Source organism: Sycon ciliatum, chromosome 3 (genome assembly GCF_964019385.1).
Source record: "Sycon ciliatum chromosome 3, ocSycCili1.1, whole genome shotgun sequence".
Lineage (NCBI taxonomy): Eukaryota > Metazoa > Porifera > Calcarea > Leucosolenida > Sycettidae > Sycon > Sycon ciliatum.
Window position 1 is genome coordinate 22,753,117 of NC_088645.1, and position 16,297 is coordinate 22,769,413.

Genomic DNA, 16,297 nt, shown 5'->3' on the forward strand with positions numbered 1-16,297 from the left:
TTTCTCCAAATATGTGACTGAGTGTACGGGTCAAGATCGGCGCAAGTTTGATGACACGACCACCCGTTTCGGATGTTCACCGTAGACGTAGACGTGAACGGGAGCCAGAGAACGTAGTGTGATGACGGCCTAAGTGAACATACTTGATCGTTGATACAGTACAATGTGCAGGTGCTACAGTCGTCACCAAAACAATCCGGCCAACGCTATGCTAGGTGTACAGTGGTGCATCGTGGGCCGCATACACAGCCACTACTAGCCACCACCGGCAGTGCACGGCACATGCAATGACTATGCCCTGCTGCTGCTGCTGCTACCGGGGAGCGCCTGACTCAGTGCAGTGCTACTATTCGACTGCATACTTCTCAGTGCCGTGCTGGTCAGTGAGTGCATGCATCCCTGCCAGCATGAAGCAGCGTCGGTGAACGCGTAGATCTACCTACCATACCACTGTCCGTATCCATGGTTACAATACCACTGCCCGTATCCACGGTATCGACAATGACCAGGCCTTTTTTGGCGATGACTGTCTGTATGTGAGACCATCTTTATGGACATAGCTGCCGTCTTTGGTCTCAAGGTGAACCTCGCCAAAACAAAGGTCATGCCAGTTGGCTATGGTATCACACCCGCCGACCGGCTTCCCCTACTAGTGGCAGGGAACACTGTCGAGAGTGTCGAGGAGTTCCGCTATCTTGGTTCATTGGTACACACTACTGGCCGCTCCTCCCAAGACATCAAGTCGTGCACTGCAGGGGCATCACGGGCTTTTGGTGTACTCCGTCGCTCGGTCTTCATGGATGCTAACCTGTCCATTGCTACGAAACGTGTGGTTTATGAAGCGTGCGCACTGTCACTGCTGCTGTACTGCTCCGAATATTGGGTACCTCTGCAGCAGGACATCACCGCCCTATCTACTTTTCACTTCGGCTGCATTCGGTCGATTCTTGGAATTACCCGACAGGCAGTCTGGAGTGACCGAATAACGAACACCCAAGTCCTGGCGATCTGGAATGACACCAAGCAGGACGATATCCCAACTCGCCTGCTTCGACGGCGGATGGAGTGGCTTGGCCACGTTGCCAAGGTGGACGACGACAGCACCCCTCGCCAGCTGTTATTCGGGTCACTGCTACCTACACGCCCTGCATGTGGTCCCCGAAAGCGTTGGCGTGATGCCATCCGAACTGACATCCGTCACCTCCATCTGGAAGGAGATTGGTTCGACACCGCGCAGCAGCGGGGAGAGTGGCGCACAGCATTCAGAACTGCTTCACCACCACAGCCGGCCTCTCGTGAACGGATTAAGTGCAGTATCTGTAACAGATCCTTTTCGAAGAGCGGCCTGCCACGCCACAAGTGCACTGAAGAGCGTCGCAAACCCGTAGCAGACCAGGCTGGCAGCAGGCAATGCACCGCATGTCTTCGCTGGTTTCGCAGCCCTGGCGGACTGGCCGTCCACAAATGCCTGGATATGCCCCCATCTGCTACTCCAGTGCACGGCCAAGCCACCACTGCTGGACCATCGTGTGACACCCGCCAGCGGCTCGCCCTACCTTGCTGCAGAGCCCACTGCAGCCAATGCGATCGTTGTTGCAAGTTAACCCAAGGATTCCAGCTACACAACTGCAACAAATGAATCAATGAAATGGCTAGGAAATCTCGCTAGGACATTGATGCGACACAGCGCCTCAACCCAACTCTCCATGCCTGTCGGCCCCTCACACGAGGGGACATGTAACCGGAAACGGCAATGTTCAGGACAGGACAGGTGAACGTACATGTGTGATTCGTGGCACTTGTACTGTGCAGTCAGCACTGCGAATAACGACCCTCGGCCGTGAAAGAGAAAAGTGTCGTTATTCCCCCGAGTTGTCGTTTTTCGGGAGGTTGAACGTGTGCAGTCAAACGGTTGTACATGTGCAGTGTTGCTCAATGAAATCCAGTCGCGTCGCTGAAGTACACGTCGGGCATTGCGCAGCCGTAGACCTGCAAACACTGGCTTGGGGAATGATGCAAGGTGAACACTTGAGTGACGCGACTGGATTTTGTGGAGCAACACTGTGCATGTAATTGGCTATGGAAGGTCTAGCGAATGGGTCATTATTTATTTGCCAGGTTGACCGCGCATTGCCATCTCCATCAAGTAGCAGCTTACGTTGTTTTTCTGCCGATGCTTCAAATAGCTGTAGATCTGCGTGGGCTCTGCAGGCACGCGCACACATACAGTAGAGAGTAGAGGCAAGGACAGGACCGCGTGCGCGCGCGCGCACACACACACACGCGCGCACACACATATGCGCACACGCTTACACGCACGAGCACATGTGCGCGCGCACACACACACACATACACACACACACACACACACACATACACACACACGCGAGCGCACACACACACACACACACACACAATGGCACAATGGCACAGGGGTTAAAATCATACGTGAACGAGTGCTGAAGCAATCACCAGTTTAAGGCACACACATATTTGAAACGAGTGCTAAATCACCTCAACGCCTGTTCTACAGAAGTGCTAAAATCATGCATTTGAATATTCTGTCCCTTACTTGAATATGCCTCAAGGAAGGCCGCGTAGTCTCGCTGCTCATCGCTACCTGCATCGTCCATTGATCCAAGACTACAGGAACAGCCTAAATGGATCACTCCTCAAGAAAAGGCCACATGCAATTATTCGATCGACCTGTTTACAACGTTTAGACTCTGTGTTGGCTGTACATGTTTGCAGTACACTGTATTTTCATTCGGTTTCGCATTTTCGTTTCTTTCCTTTTCGCTTCGGAACGACTTTTTATATGCGGCCTTTGCACGCATGAATGGCATGGCCAGCCCCTGCCCTGCACTGACGTCATGGCCCAGTCAATCGTCGACCGCATGCAACGTCATAATCAAGCGCGCGCATGATTCTGGATATTTTTTTAGGATATATATTTTTTAATTTTTCTACGCCATTGTATTTGTAAGCACTCGCAGACTCCGACACTCGACAGCGGATCACTCACACATAACATTACAGGGTACGAGGTGATTTGGCTTTTAGTAACCGGATGATGGTTGACGTTTGTTCAGCCACTTCTAATTCTAGGCAAGCTATGTCCAAATGAATTGTTCCAAGTGGAAGTGCTATCCTTCATGCCCGTTGTCTAAAAAAATGGGAATGATCCCACTTTGGAAAGTGTCTTGAATCATGTCCTACTTTCATAGTATTCTCAGCATTCAAATAATTGGTGTGTCATTTTTAATAACAAATTTGTAAAATGGCATCACAAACTGGGATACTCGGTCATCAATGTTCTGAAGTTGATAGATATCACTTCAAGGATTGCTAGTGGATGAAAATTTATCTGTCAGCTGCATTGTATGCTGCGAAAGCTGTGTTTTTGTATTTGTAACTACAACGTGTAGAGGCTGTGTCATACGGTAGAATTGGATAGGTAGCATAGCATTGCAGCCATGTTTTCGTTCTCACAGAGTGTATTCCGTGACCTACTGTTCTTCATTATTGTCTTTAGTGATGGCAAGACGGCCTGACGTCGTCCAAAGGCCCTGCGGAAGCAATTCACTGCCCTCCTCGTCCATTCACGGGCTTATTTTACACAAAATGGCAAAGCACCCACCACTACGCACTAGTTATTATAGCAATAAAAACTGCTTTATGGCAGTTTTCTAAAAAAAGTTATTGTGTTCTAGTCCATGGACCCCGTCTAAAAAGTAAGAAATTAACAAAATGTGATAGCTGAAAATTAAAATTTCACACAAAACCTCACAATAATCACAACACTTGAAATGCTGCTTTCAACACTAGACTTGTACTGCACCAACAATTGGCAACATGCATGTCATGCATGCAAAGGAAAGAGGATCACGAGGGGAAAAGGTCTTCTACATGTAGCTTTTCATTCTGTGTGTGATTATTGTGAGGTTTTGTGTGAAATTTTAATTTTCAGCTATCACATTTTGTTAATTTCTTACTTTTTAGACGGGGTCCATGGACTAGAACACAATAACTTTTTTTAGAAAACTGCCATAAAGCAGTTTTTATTGCTATAATTTCTTTTGTTTTTTCTGTCACCAATCAATGGAATGCCCTATATCAACATGTAAATGATGGCCTTCACATCATATCAATACTGTATTATACGCATTGATGTGCAAGCCTTTTCTTGCAGAAAATGGCACAAGCATGTTCTTCTGCGGGGAAACATGTGAGTTGTGGTGGACCGTGGTGATACTTCTTTTTATACGGAGGTCATTCTGTGCATGTTGCTGTAGCAGAATTTCATGACTCTGTCATAAAATTGTCTTGCCTTTCAGGTATTTCAGATTTATTTGAGAAATGTAACCAGGTGCGTGTCGCAGATGTTTTTGTTGATTCTGTGTTTATAATGGTTTGTAATCATGGGTTATCGTGATAAGGTCATCCTGCATCGTATTGCACTGAAATCGTAACCCTGTTGATGTCGATACAACTTTTGGAAGTAGTTCAATGACTTCAAACTGATAGTCCACGATTTTCTAAAACAACACAGCAAAGGAGGAACAATAAACATGTATTAAAATGTAAACAAATACATTGTCGAGTCCGACATATCGTTCCAACAACTACACTGATCCTGAGGATAAAAGGGGCAAGGCTATGGTTGGAGGTACTGAGAAATAAACAAGGCACTCCATAATAATAAAATCTTACACATCTTTTGGTGAGTTTGAATGATATCCAGTCGAACCTCTTTAGGACGAACACCAAGGGACCGATGGTATTTATTCTGTGAGTTTGTCTTAACCTATTTTATAACCAGTGAATACAATTATTTCTCCAATAGACATACGAATAGATTTCTTCTACAACGAAAGATTCTAAGCCACACCAACTCATTGACTCGTCTCGTATGAAACCAATGAGTCACTAGAGAGGTTCTGCAAAACGAAAATGCGTACAAACTTTCCCTCTACATCAGGAGGTGCGAAATTATATTTCAGAATGCTCTGTCTCCATATCAACGTGTTTGGCCTAATTCTCTAACTTGACAGCTAGTTTGTAGTGTATTTTACATGTTTTATGTGAATTTTGTGTTTTATTTTGTGCGCATGCCCTTTGGCATCTTGGAAAGCGCACATTTTTTTGTTGTCGAAACTGTCCGTTCCACACTTGCTCTTCGGCCTTTTTTCTAGCTCGCCTTGAGTGACGGCTGCGTTTTTGTACGTCTTGTACCTTTTCAGTTTTGAAACATTTCTTAGTCTTTGTACTTCTTCTAGTTATGGATACTGGTATGGAGACGTCGTCTACACCGTCCAGCGAGATGGTTGGAATCCTGGAAAATATCCAAGCCAGCATGCAAAGCATTGCTGATCGTGTAACGAGAATCGAGGATAGTCAAAGACAAAATCCTTCGACTGTCTCATTCCTCGGCACGTCCACACCATACAAGGAGCAAAGCTCCAAGTCATGGCCGGATGATAGCAGTGTGATGGAGGAAATGGAGAAAGAGACGGAAGAGTTGGACTCCAAAGGGGTCAAACTTTTTCCTGTGTCTGATTCAACTATGGGTTTGTTGAAGTCGAGTTTTTGTTCCGCCTTGCCGAATCCGAGCAGGCGACAAATTCGTGACAAGTTTGGTGCCCCAAACTGTCCACACTCGGCTTGTCCTGGACTTGACAAAGTCATGAAGTCCAGGATGTCCAATGAGACAAAGTCTCGAGACAAACAATTGGCGCGCCTGCAAAGCTTGGGCCTGGACGCCGTTGGTCCCCTAACTCGAGTGTTGGAGGGAGCAGAGAGTGGGGATATCTCTGCTTGCGAGATATTGGAGGCTGTACAGTCAGCAGTAAAACTCCTCGGGAATTTTTCGGCCCAATGTAATCGGGAACGCCGTCAAATTGCCCTCTCTAGTCTGAACCCCCGCATTGCGGATATGGCTGAGGATGACTCCATTTTTACCGAAGCCCGTCAACATTTGTTTGGCGACGGCTTTTACAAGAAGGCGAAGGAGCGTGATGACGAGATGCGGGTGCTGAACAGCGTTGCAGCCAGCAAGACCCATACCCAGTCAGCTCCTGCCAAGAAACCGAGCGGTTTCAAGAGCCACCAGCCGGTTTTTCACCGGGACTCCCGCAATTCCCGTGGAGGATTCAGGGGACGAGGACGGTACCAGCCTTACGCAGGCAATTCGAGCTTCAGCCACGGCAGCAGCAAGAAGTCCTCGGACTCTGCCAAGTGACATCCAGCTCCAACAAGTCCAAGTCCAGCACACGAGCATCAGCGGGACCAGAAGTGCCTCCTCATGAATCATTTGAAAGAAATAAAATTTCTTCCAAATATGTCTCAATCTCCGCTTATGGTGTGCCTGAAGGACTTGGGTTTTGTGGACATGGCTCAAAGCATAGCCTTACAGAGTCCTCCCCCTGCAGGGAAGATACAACTTTTCATTCAAAATTGGAAAGTTCTCACATCCGACCGTTGGGTACAGGATTGTGTGCAAGGGTATGCAATAGATTGGATTGCTCAACCCCATCAAGTGAAACCGCCCCACGAAATAGTCTTTTCCGGGGAAGAGATGAACTGTCTTTCACTAGAAGTGCAAAAGATGGTAGAGAAACATGCTGTTACGGAAGTACAGATGAAGAAACAAGAGAAAGAATTCATTTCTCAGTTGTTTGCAGTCCCGAAGAAGGACGGGGGTGTGAGACCAATAATAAATCTGAAGAGTCTCAACACCTTTGTGAGGAAAGTTTCCTTCAAGATGGAAGGAATTCACACTCTCAAAGACCTGCTAAAGCAGGGCGACTGGATGACGAAAGTCGATCTAAAGGACGCTTACTTTGCGATCCCGATAACGCCGGAACACACATCCTACCTGAAATTTCAGTGGATGGGAAAGACGTACCGGTTCAACTGCCTACCTTTCGGTCTGTCGTCGGCTCCATGGGTCTTTACCAAGACCACGAAGCCAATAATGGTTTTTCTCAGGACACTCGGACTGAGAGTAATCATCTACATAGACGATATTCTGATTCTGGCAGAAAGCGAAGAGAAAGCTCGTCAACACACAATGTGCCTGATCTTTCTACTCGAAAACTTGGGTTTCACAGTAAACCAAACCAAATCCCAAGTGATTCCAACCCAGGAGACAGAATTCCTCGGGTTGACAGTGAACTCCGCAACGATGGAGCTGAAGTTACCCTCAGACAAGATCAAGAAGATCAAGTCCGAGGCGAAAAGTCTACTGCAAGCAGATGCCTTGACGGCGTTGGCAGTTTCCAGATTTCTGGGCAAACTGAACCATGCGGCCCAAGCAATCGCTGCGGCACCATTGTTTTACAGACACCTGCAGAGGTGTCTACAAGTGTCTCTCGAGGAGGGGAATCAAGAGTACTCCCATCCTTGCCATCTGTCACCAGATGCCAGAGAGGAACTGACATGGTGGACGGATCACCTGTCTCACAAGAACGGGAAACAACTCCTGTTGGCGAAGCCGGACATGGTGATAGAGACAGATGCATCCACAATAGGCTGGGGAGCATCTTTCAACAATGTTCGAACAGGCGGACCATGGTCCCCACAGGAACGACACATGCACATCAACTGCCTGGAATTACTGGCGGCATCCCTTGCGATCAAGAGCTATGCCAAGGATGCTACAGATGTTGTGATCCATCTAAAGATGGACAACACGACTGCCCTGACTTACATCAACAAACTGGGAGGAACCGTATCACCGGAACTCAACCGGTTGACGAAAGAGCTCTGGGTGTGGTGCTTTCAGAGGAATATCACTCTCAAAGCCTCTCATCTCGCGGGTTCGTTGAATGTGATTGCCGACGAGGAATCCCGAGTGATGAAAGACAGATCGGACTGGATGCTATGCCCGAAAATCTTTCAAAGGATAAACTCGAGATTCGGCCCACTGGATGTGGACCTCTTTGCCTCTCGACTGTCCCATCAACTCCCACAGTATGTGAGTTGGAGACCCGACCCAGTAGCAATAGCCACAGATGCCTTCACAATGAACTGGAAAGTTTCGAACGGCTATGCCAACCCACCTTGGAACTTGATAGGCAAAGTCCTGCAACAAGTCCAACAACAGAATGCAGAGATTGTGCTTGTGGCACCGGTATGGCCGGGCCAAGTGTGGTACCCAATGCTATTGGACATGCTGATCCAAGAGCCTTGCCTCATAACGAGCTCCAGAAGCCCGATCCAACCAACTCACCCAGTCAACGAACCGGAGATAAACCCACCCCTAGCCGTGTGGAATATCTCAGGTCAAGATATTCAGCAGAGAACCTTTCGGGAGAGGCTTCAAAACTTCTCCTCGCATCTTGGAGACAGAAGTCTGCAAAAACTTATGATTCCCTCTTTAAGAAATGGGCATGCTGGTGTGTCGAAAGGGACATTGATCCCATTTCGGGAGATATAGCCGGCGTGGTTAACTTCTTGGCTTCTCTTTATCAGAATAAGTACCAGTATAGGTCCTTGTGTAATTATCGATCTGCAATATCATCTATCCACGACAAAGTTGATGGATACGAAGTGGGATCACACCCAATGGTAAGCAGACTACTGAAGGGCGTCTTCCATGAAAGACCACCCCAACCTAGGTACTCCTCAACGTGGGACGTATCAAAGGTCACAACATACCTGGTCTCACTAGGTCAGAACGAGCAAATGTCCCTCCAGGATATAACGTTCAAAATCACGATGCTGTTGGCCCTCACTAGGCCATCGAGATCGGTGGATCTTGTGAACCTTGATATAAGGTTCAGGCAGTTTAGCCCGGAGGGCGTAACATTTCACCCGACAAAACTGGCAAAGCAGTCCAGGCAGAACAAGAAGATTACAGAGTTCTTCTTCCCAGCATTTAAGGACAATGCACTACTGTGTCCTGTGCAAACATTGAAGGACTACGAAAGTAGGACCTTGGCGAATCGAGCTGATGATGAAAAGCAAGCTCAACTCCTGATTGCTACAATACAACCCTACAAAGCGGTGTCATCATCGACCGTAGCCAGATGGATTAAAACAGTTCTGGCGAAGGCCGGAATCGATACGGATATCTTCAAAGCGCACTCGGTGCGAAGTGCTGCAACTTCAGCTGCAGCAGACGCTGGGGTCACAACGACCGATATCCTCTCTGCAGCAGATTGGAGCAGTGAGAGTATCTTCCAAAAGTTCTACTACAAGCCTCAGAAGAACAACACCTTCGGGAAGGCTGTCCTGTCTACCAAGCTGTCGACCCCTGACAAGCTACAAAATCACGTTGATATGGAGACAGAGCATTCTGAAATATAATTACAGAATGGCTCAGACCACGCAGTGGTCGCCAGCTATTCTGGATTATATGAAGAATGTGATGTCGAACATATCAACGTCCCTTCCCCCCCACCCGTCTACGTTGATATTGGGATAATGCACTTGTTAGAGGCTCGCTATCAAAGGCCGAAGAGCAAGTGTGGAACGGACAGTTTCGACAACAAAAAAATGTGCGCTTTCCAAGATGCCAAAGGGCATGCGCACAAAATAAAACACAAAATTCACATAAAACATGTAAAATACACTACAAACTAGCTGTCAAGTTAGAGAATTAGGCCAAACACGTTGATATGTTCGACATCACATTCTTCATATAATCCAGAATAGCTGGCGACCACTGCGTGGTCTGAGCCATTCTGTAACTTCGCACGAACTTTCGCAGCTTTGGATGCGAAACTTGCAGGGAACGCGAAATGAACAGTCGTACACACTTTCGTGTGATCGGGTCATGGCGTACGTGCACTTGGCCCGCGCAAACTACGAAAATTAAAATGTGCAGAACGCAAACTTCGTGCAAAAATTCGTACACACTTTCGCAAGGACTGTCGCGAAACTTCGTTCGAATTTTTGTTTTACAGAACCTCTCTACTGAACGTTTCTTTAGCAACATGACGGCAACTGAAACAGCAACAGAGAAAGTACGATACATGTACAGCAGATTCTTGCAGGTACTACAAACAGTTTGCAGATCGTAATTCTTGCTTTGGCGGCACGAAACTTCATTTGGGGCAGTGCAATCTCGGCGGAACTCACAAATAATAAATCAAACAGCCCAGACTCGAGTAAACAAATCCAATCATACAAGTACGAGATCTTGACGAGACGAGACTGCACCCTTTGACTTGTTTCGTATGAAGCAAATAAGTTTACTGAAACTCTCCACAATGGAGATGTTCCCTGATATGCGAATTTATTTTGCAAACTCGGTCAATGGGTCCTTGAACCTTTCCCTCCAGATTGGGAACTGCCAACGATAGTATGCCACTGACCAGTGCCTTACTTGTAACGTACGAATGTACAATGAATATGAGTATTTCGACAACACATCTAACATAAGCCTTACCGTCAAGAAGGTGAACTCGCGTTCTTCGCACACTGTAGACAAGGGCAAAGAGATAAAAATGGATCTAAATCCGAATAAAATCAGCACACGTTTCCGTAAATGAAAGGGTGAGCATAAGCAAATGAATCGAAGGAAACCGGTCAACTCAGAGATCACCTGTCATCGAGTATTCCGTAAAAGGAGGCCTGGGCAGCGGAAAAGCTAAATTTAGAAAAGAGATCCTGTCAGCTGTTCCATTATTGGTGGTTTAGCGTGTGCGCTAAGCCCTGTTAACGAACGTGGAACACCTACCACTCATACTTAGTCTGATGATCATGCATCTGATTATGATGTCATTGCTATACATGCGCATGCGCAGCGCGCGCCACTCTCCCACGCGTGCTTTCCAAATCTTGCTTTAGAGAGAGAGCAAGAGAAAAGAGAGACTCCTTTGTCACATTTGCTTTCCGACGACTTGTGTGTTCACTGGTTTGTCCGTCAGTTGTCAATTTTCTACATTTTCCTGCCTCAACGGACATGCCAAGAACACGGAGCACCTCACGGGGTGCAAGCGCTGCTGGCGCTGACGCCGACGGTCCCCCAGCTCCCTACCCGTATCCGCAGCGGGCTGTGAATTCTGCGAATTCTCAAGACCATCGGAGAGCGAGGTCCCGTGTGATCCATGCTCATGGGCACATTTCAGCCAACGCGGACCAGGTGACTTCTCCTGCGCCGTCACAACCAGCTCCTTTCACCCTGAGCGACCTGACTGGTGTTATACAGCCCCTCCTGGAGCGCGTGGAGCGCTTGGAATCCAACGTCGTCGCTCCTACCACCTCGCCCATTGCCGCACCAGCACCAGCACCAGTATCAGCTCCTCTGCCGCTGGGGCAGCCTTCCCCGATGCACTTGTGACTTGGGTTGCGCGGCCGGCTCTCCAGGACTCCCGGTCATCCCTCCACGGCTACGGGAACGTATCACACGAGGTGAGTTTGTCGAATTTGGGGACTTGTTGCCTGAAGCCATGTCCGGCAGTAGTGATGTCCTGCAGTTGTCGTTGGTGAACGGCAGGTCCGTTGAGCTGGTGCAGAGCTCGTCCACTCCCCAGCCCTCCAAGCGCCGAGTCCATGACTTGGCGACGTGGTTAGAGGCCTTCACCTTGTTCACCAGAGTCCTGGTCGATGCGTCGCCGGGCCAAGCCCCAGATTTGCTGGCGTACCAAGCCACCATCATCGAGGCCAACAACAATTATCTGACCGACGCGTGGCTGACCTATGACCGTCGTTTCCGTGCTGGTCTTGCTGCTATGCCGCACCTGTATTCCTGGCATCAACTGGTCCCTAACCTTTGGCAGTCCTGCTTCACGAGCCGCGGGTGCCCTATCTGCTCGCGTTCTCTCGTGCACGGGGGTGACCCATCTCCAGTCCTGCATTGTCCCTTTCGTGGAGGGCTCCCTCATGCGCAGCACGCAGGCGGGAGCCAGTCAGCCACCAGCCCAGCTCCTCATCTCGATGGCCGCCAGATCTGGCGGAATAACAACAACGGCGCCTGCACATACCCGTCCTGCATACGGGCCCATGTCCTTCTGTCATGCCGCGGCAAACACCCAAGGAAGACTTGCACCCGAGCGGCCTCTCAGTCTTCCCAGTGACGTCGTCACTCCAGTCAACGTGCCTCGGCTAACTGCACTGCTAGCTGCTCACCCTGATGCCCTGTTTCGTGATTATGTATGTGCTGGCATGTTTAACGGTTTCTCGATTGGTCACACCACTCCTCTGGTATCATGCATTCAATCTGTCAATCATCCGTCTAGTCTCTACAAAAACAATTTGTCACCCTGTATCTACAGTCTTGTTGCGATGCTGGGGAAACAGCTGGTCCGTTTGCTGAGCCGCCATATCAGTTGTTTCAAACCTCGGGTTTGGGCCTGATCCCAAAATCCAATGGCAAATTTCGCCTCATCCATGACCTATCCTCCCCCACTGGCTGCAGTGTCAATGATGGTATTTCCCGGGAGTCATTCAGCTAGGAGTATGACACTGTCGATTCGGCTATCTCCTATATCATGAAGTTAGGCCGTGGTTGCTACCTGACCAAAGTGGACATTCGAAACGCCTTCCGATTATGCCCTGTTGCCCCCTCTGACTGGTACTTGTTGGGTATCTCTTGGGATGGTCGTTACTATTTTCGGTCAGCTCCGTACATATTTGACAAGTTTGCATCTGCCCTTCACTGGGTTCTGGAAGACACATGCTGCCTTCCCCATCTCATTCATTATCTGGATGACTTCCTGAATGTATCGCCTCCCAGTCCTCCTCTTGCCCAGCACCAGAAGTCACTACTGCTCGACCTGTTTGCATATTTACAGGTCCCAGTTGTACCTGAGAAGGTTGATGGCCCCTCTACCGTTCTCACCTTCCTGGGCGTAGAGCTGGACACAATGGCTCTGGAGATCCGCCTTCCACCCTCCAAGCTGACTAAGCTATCTACCACCGTGTCGGCCCTCGTCCAATCCGGCCGGGTTCAGAAACGCGACCTCGCCTCCGTATTGGGCAAACTCTCGTTCGCGTCCAGAGCTGTACCAGCTGGTCGCACATTCCTGAGACGCCTGTACGACCTGGACAGAGCAACTCGATCAACACCATTGCACCAATGGCTACGCATTTCGGCATTGGCAATGGCAGACCTGTTGTGGTGGGCAGAGGCCCTGACCATATGGAATGGGAAGTCATTCTTCCTGGTGGATGAGTGGACGCCAGCCCCCGACATGCAACTACAGACTGATGCCAGCGGCACTCACGGTTATGGTGCCTTCTACAACGGCCGGTGGCTGAGAGGAGAGAGCAGCAGCCGAGCCAGATCAGCCAGTCTTGCCAACTCTCCGTTGACAGACTCCGTGCTACAGCTAGCAGCACTGGCAATAGCACCATCCTCCCGCCGGACGTATTCTACCGCCGAGACCCGCTACTTCCAGTTCTGCCCAGTGCATGCCTGCAACCCATTGCCGGGCGACGACTTTACTTTGTGCTATTTTGCTGCCGAGTTGTTCAGGACTCTTCAGCCTCGATCTGTCCGTGTCTACATGTCGGCAATCCGCAACCTTCATGTGGAACTTGGCTTTGCTTACCCGTCGGGCCCAACAACTCTCCTCGCTAGTGTCCTGCGGGGCATCGACACAGCGTCATCGTCTGCCGATAACCACTCCACTTCTCAGGGAGATCTGCCGGCATGTTGCCGTTCAACGCATGCGGCACCCCCACGACAAGGCCATGCTAAGGGCAGCTTTTCCCTTGGCGTTTCATGGGTTCTTCCGTTGTGGAGAACTGACTGCTGGCCTGAGGCGATGTGATGTGACGATCAGTACTGACCAGCGGTCGTTATCGGTAAACGTGCGCTCATCTAAGACGGACTCCAACAGCACGGGCCACACAGTATTGGTTGGAGCCAGCACGGACGCACTGATCTGCCCAGTGCAGGCCATGGCAAACTACCTGGCGTTTCGCCCCGGCGGCGACCATCTGTTCACTCACGCTAATGGCCAGCCGCTTACAAGAAATGCAGTGTCCTCTGAACTGCGCAACCTGCTGCCACTCTGTGGGGTCACGGACCCGAGTGCATATGCCAGTCACCCGGATTGGCGCCGCAACATCAGCAGCCATGGCAGGTGTCCCCGAACACATCATCCGCATCATGGGTAGATGGCGCAGTGATGCGGTCCACCTCTACATCCGGGCTGCTACAGCTGACACCCTGCGAGTGTCACGTCAATTAGCTGCAGTTCAAAGTCATCAATGGTAGCTGCGGGTTAGTGACCACATTGCGCCTGAACTGCTTAGCTTTAGCTTTACATTGCTGCTGTCAGTACAGCACAATACACCAATCGTATTTCATTATACTCTCATGCCATATTGGGGATATTGGGAACGGGCAGTCTATCTCCGCAGCTGGCTCATTTCAATCACTACCGGTCGCAGCTCCTGCCCACGGCAGGCCGACCGTCTCTCGTTCACACTCTGTGTGCTCCAGGTCACAGCTCCTGCGCAGAGCAGGCCGACCTGTCTGTTCCTCTCTCTCACACACACTCTGTGTGCTCCAGGTCACAGCTCCTGCGCAGAGCAGGCCGACCTGTCTGTCTCTCTCTCTCACACACACTATGTGTGCACCGGGTCACAGCTCCTGCGCAGAGCAGGCCGACCTGTCTTTCTCATGCACGCCAGCTGCTCCGCCCAATATCCCTGATATGCCAACCAGAAAACAATGTGTTCTGAGCCGGGTGCATGCCTGTATGTGGAGAGTGCGTTAATTATTGCATTCCGCCCAAAATGAACACACTTTTCGTAAATGAAAGAGTCAACACAAGGAAATGAATAAAAGGGAACTGGTCAACTCACCTGTCATTGAGTAATATTCCGCGAAAGGAGGTCTCAGCAGCGCAGAAACGAAATAAGCCAGGCCATGAGACGAAATATCCGAAACAGCTCATACAAGAAGCAGTTCCAAAGGAGGAAGTTCCTCGCGCATGCACATCCGAACACGGACTGCACTGCAACACAATGTCTGCCGTGCGCTTGCACAGCACGCGGCTAGGCTACCACCCGTTGGTAGATAATACCGAGCACCTTACGTAGAGACTTACGTAGCCTAAGTGAAATACCGAGCACCTTACGTAGAAACTTACGTAGCATAGCGGTGTCGTTTTTCTTGCCATGTGAACACAATGGGGCTGTTAAGTGTGACGTCACGGCTCCTTCGATACGCATAGCAACGGAGAGCACTGGGGACAAACAAAAGTCGCGTCCTCTGGATGGAACCAGATGTCAAGGGCAACAGCATCTAAATGACTGGAGAGACAGTTGTTTTTCTTTGCTTTTTCTTCAAGCGATTGTTGTCGCTCTTTACTCCTTGTTCTTTCCTCTACAAAACTCCTGTAGTCGTCGAGTGCCTTCATGATGGCTGTGAAATTGGCTGCCCACAGTAAAACTCCGTGTTTGAGAGTGCTTTGAAGATGTTTCGCGTCCTGATGGATCAAAGTATGAGCGCTCCTTGTGGATTCGATTATATATAGGTGAGTTGTTCAAGAAATCAGTGTCTTCTTTCTGTCTCTGCCCTCACGCTGGCACAATATCAGCCTCTATATCCATGACAGCTCGTACCTCCCGTAAACTGCATGACTTAGATATATTTTCGCCCTCCGTGGTGATTGAAGACCCATGGAAGAATTTATTATGTTCAGAATGATGTCCTAAGAATATAAAATAAAATAATTCTAGGGAATTGTCATAGGGTATTTTTGGAAGGATGGAGACAGAGAGAGAGCACTGTTTGAAGTGTTTGTCTCACTGTAATTACTCCAGATTATTGAATGTTGTATGATCTACTTCAAAAAGAAGTACTCTATATTTTCCATAATGTTTTTTCCTGATTTGCGGGATCTCTTCTTTTGCTGTTTGCGTGTTTACAGGAAGTGGCTGTCTGGTGTAACTGCACCAGATCCTGGGGAAATTAAGTCAGATGCAGAGGCAGGGTCGTCCAGTGATGCAACACTGCCGTTCTGTGTGCAACGTTACCGCTAATACCCCCGGCGAAAACACAAAAAAGACAAACACGTGAAAAGACTACAGTATTGACCGTTCTTTTACGTAAATGCAGGACTGCTCCGACAGTCGATAATCGAAACACAGAGCACCAGCATGATGTTTTCATATTGGGAACTGTTCTGTCGCGCACACACACTGGTGCAGAAGACTGTATCATTGTTCACAAGACTGTTGTTATTCTTCAAGACTGAGGGGCCGTTTACATGAGAAAAATAAGCCCGGGCTTATTCAACCCTAGGCTTACGATAAGCCCGCCTTGATCAGTCACCCAGTCATTTTAGAGCGCGCGTTTACATGGTCAGGCGGGCTTATTCAGCTCGCCCCG

At 49.1% G+C, this 16,297-nt stretch overlaps 1 protein-coding gene across 2 annotated transcripts in view; it reads right to left on the reverse strand.

Annotated features, from left to right (window-relative positions):
* LOC135811770 (uncharacterized) overlaps positions 1 to 2,771 on the reverse strand; it is a 46,616-nt gene extending 43,845 nt beyond the window's left edge. For both annotated transcript variants that reach the window (XM_065325017.1, XM_065325016.1), the window contains exons 1-2: positions 2,573 to 2,771; positions 2,159 to 2,205 (exon numbers count right to left, since the gene is read on the reverse strand). In XM_065325017.1, the coding sequence (XP_065181089.1) occupies positions 2,159 to 2,205; positions 2,573 to 2,633 (108 nt within the window). In that variant the 5' untranslated portion in view covers positions 2,634 to 2,771. The remainder of the gene's footprint in view (positions 1 to 2,158; positions 2,206 to 2,572) is intronic.
* Between the last annotated feature and the right edge of the window lie 13,526 nt (positions 2,772 to 16,297).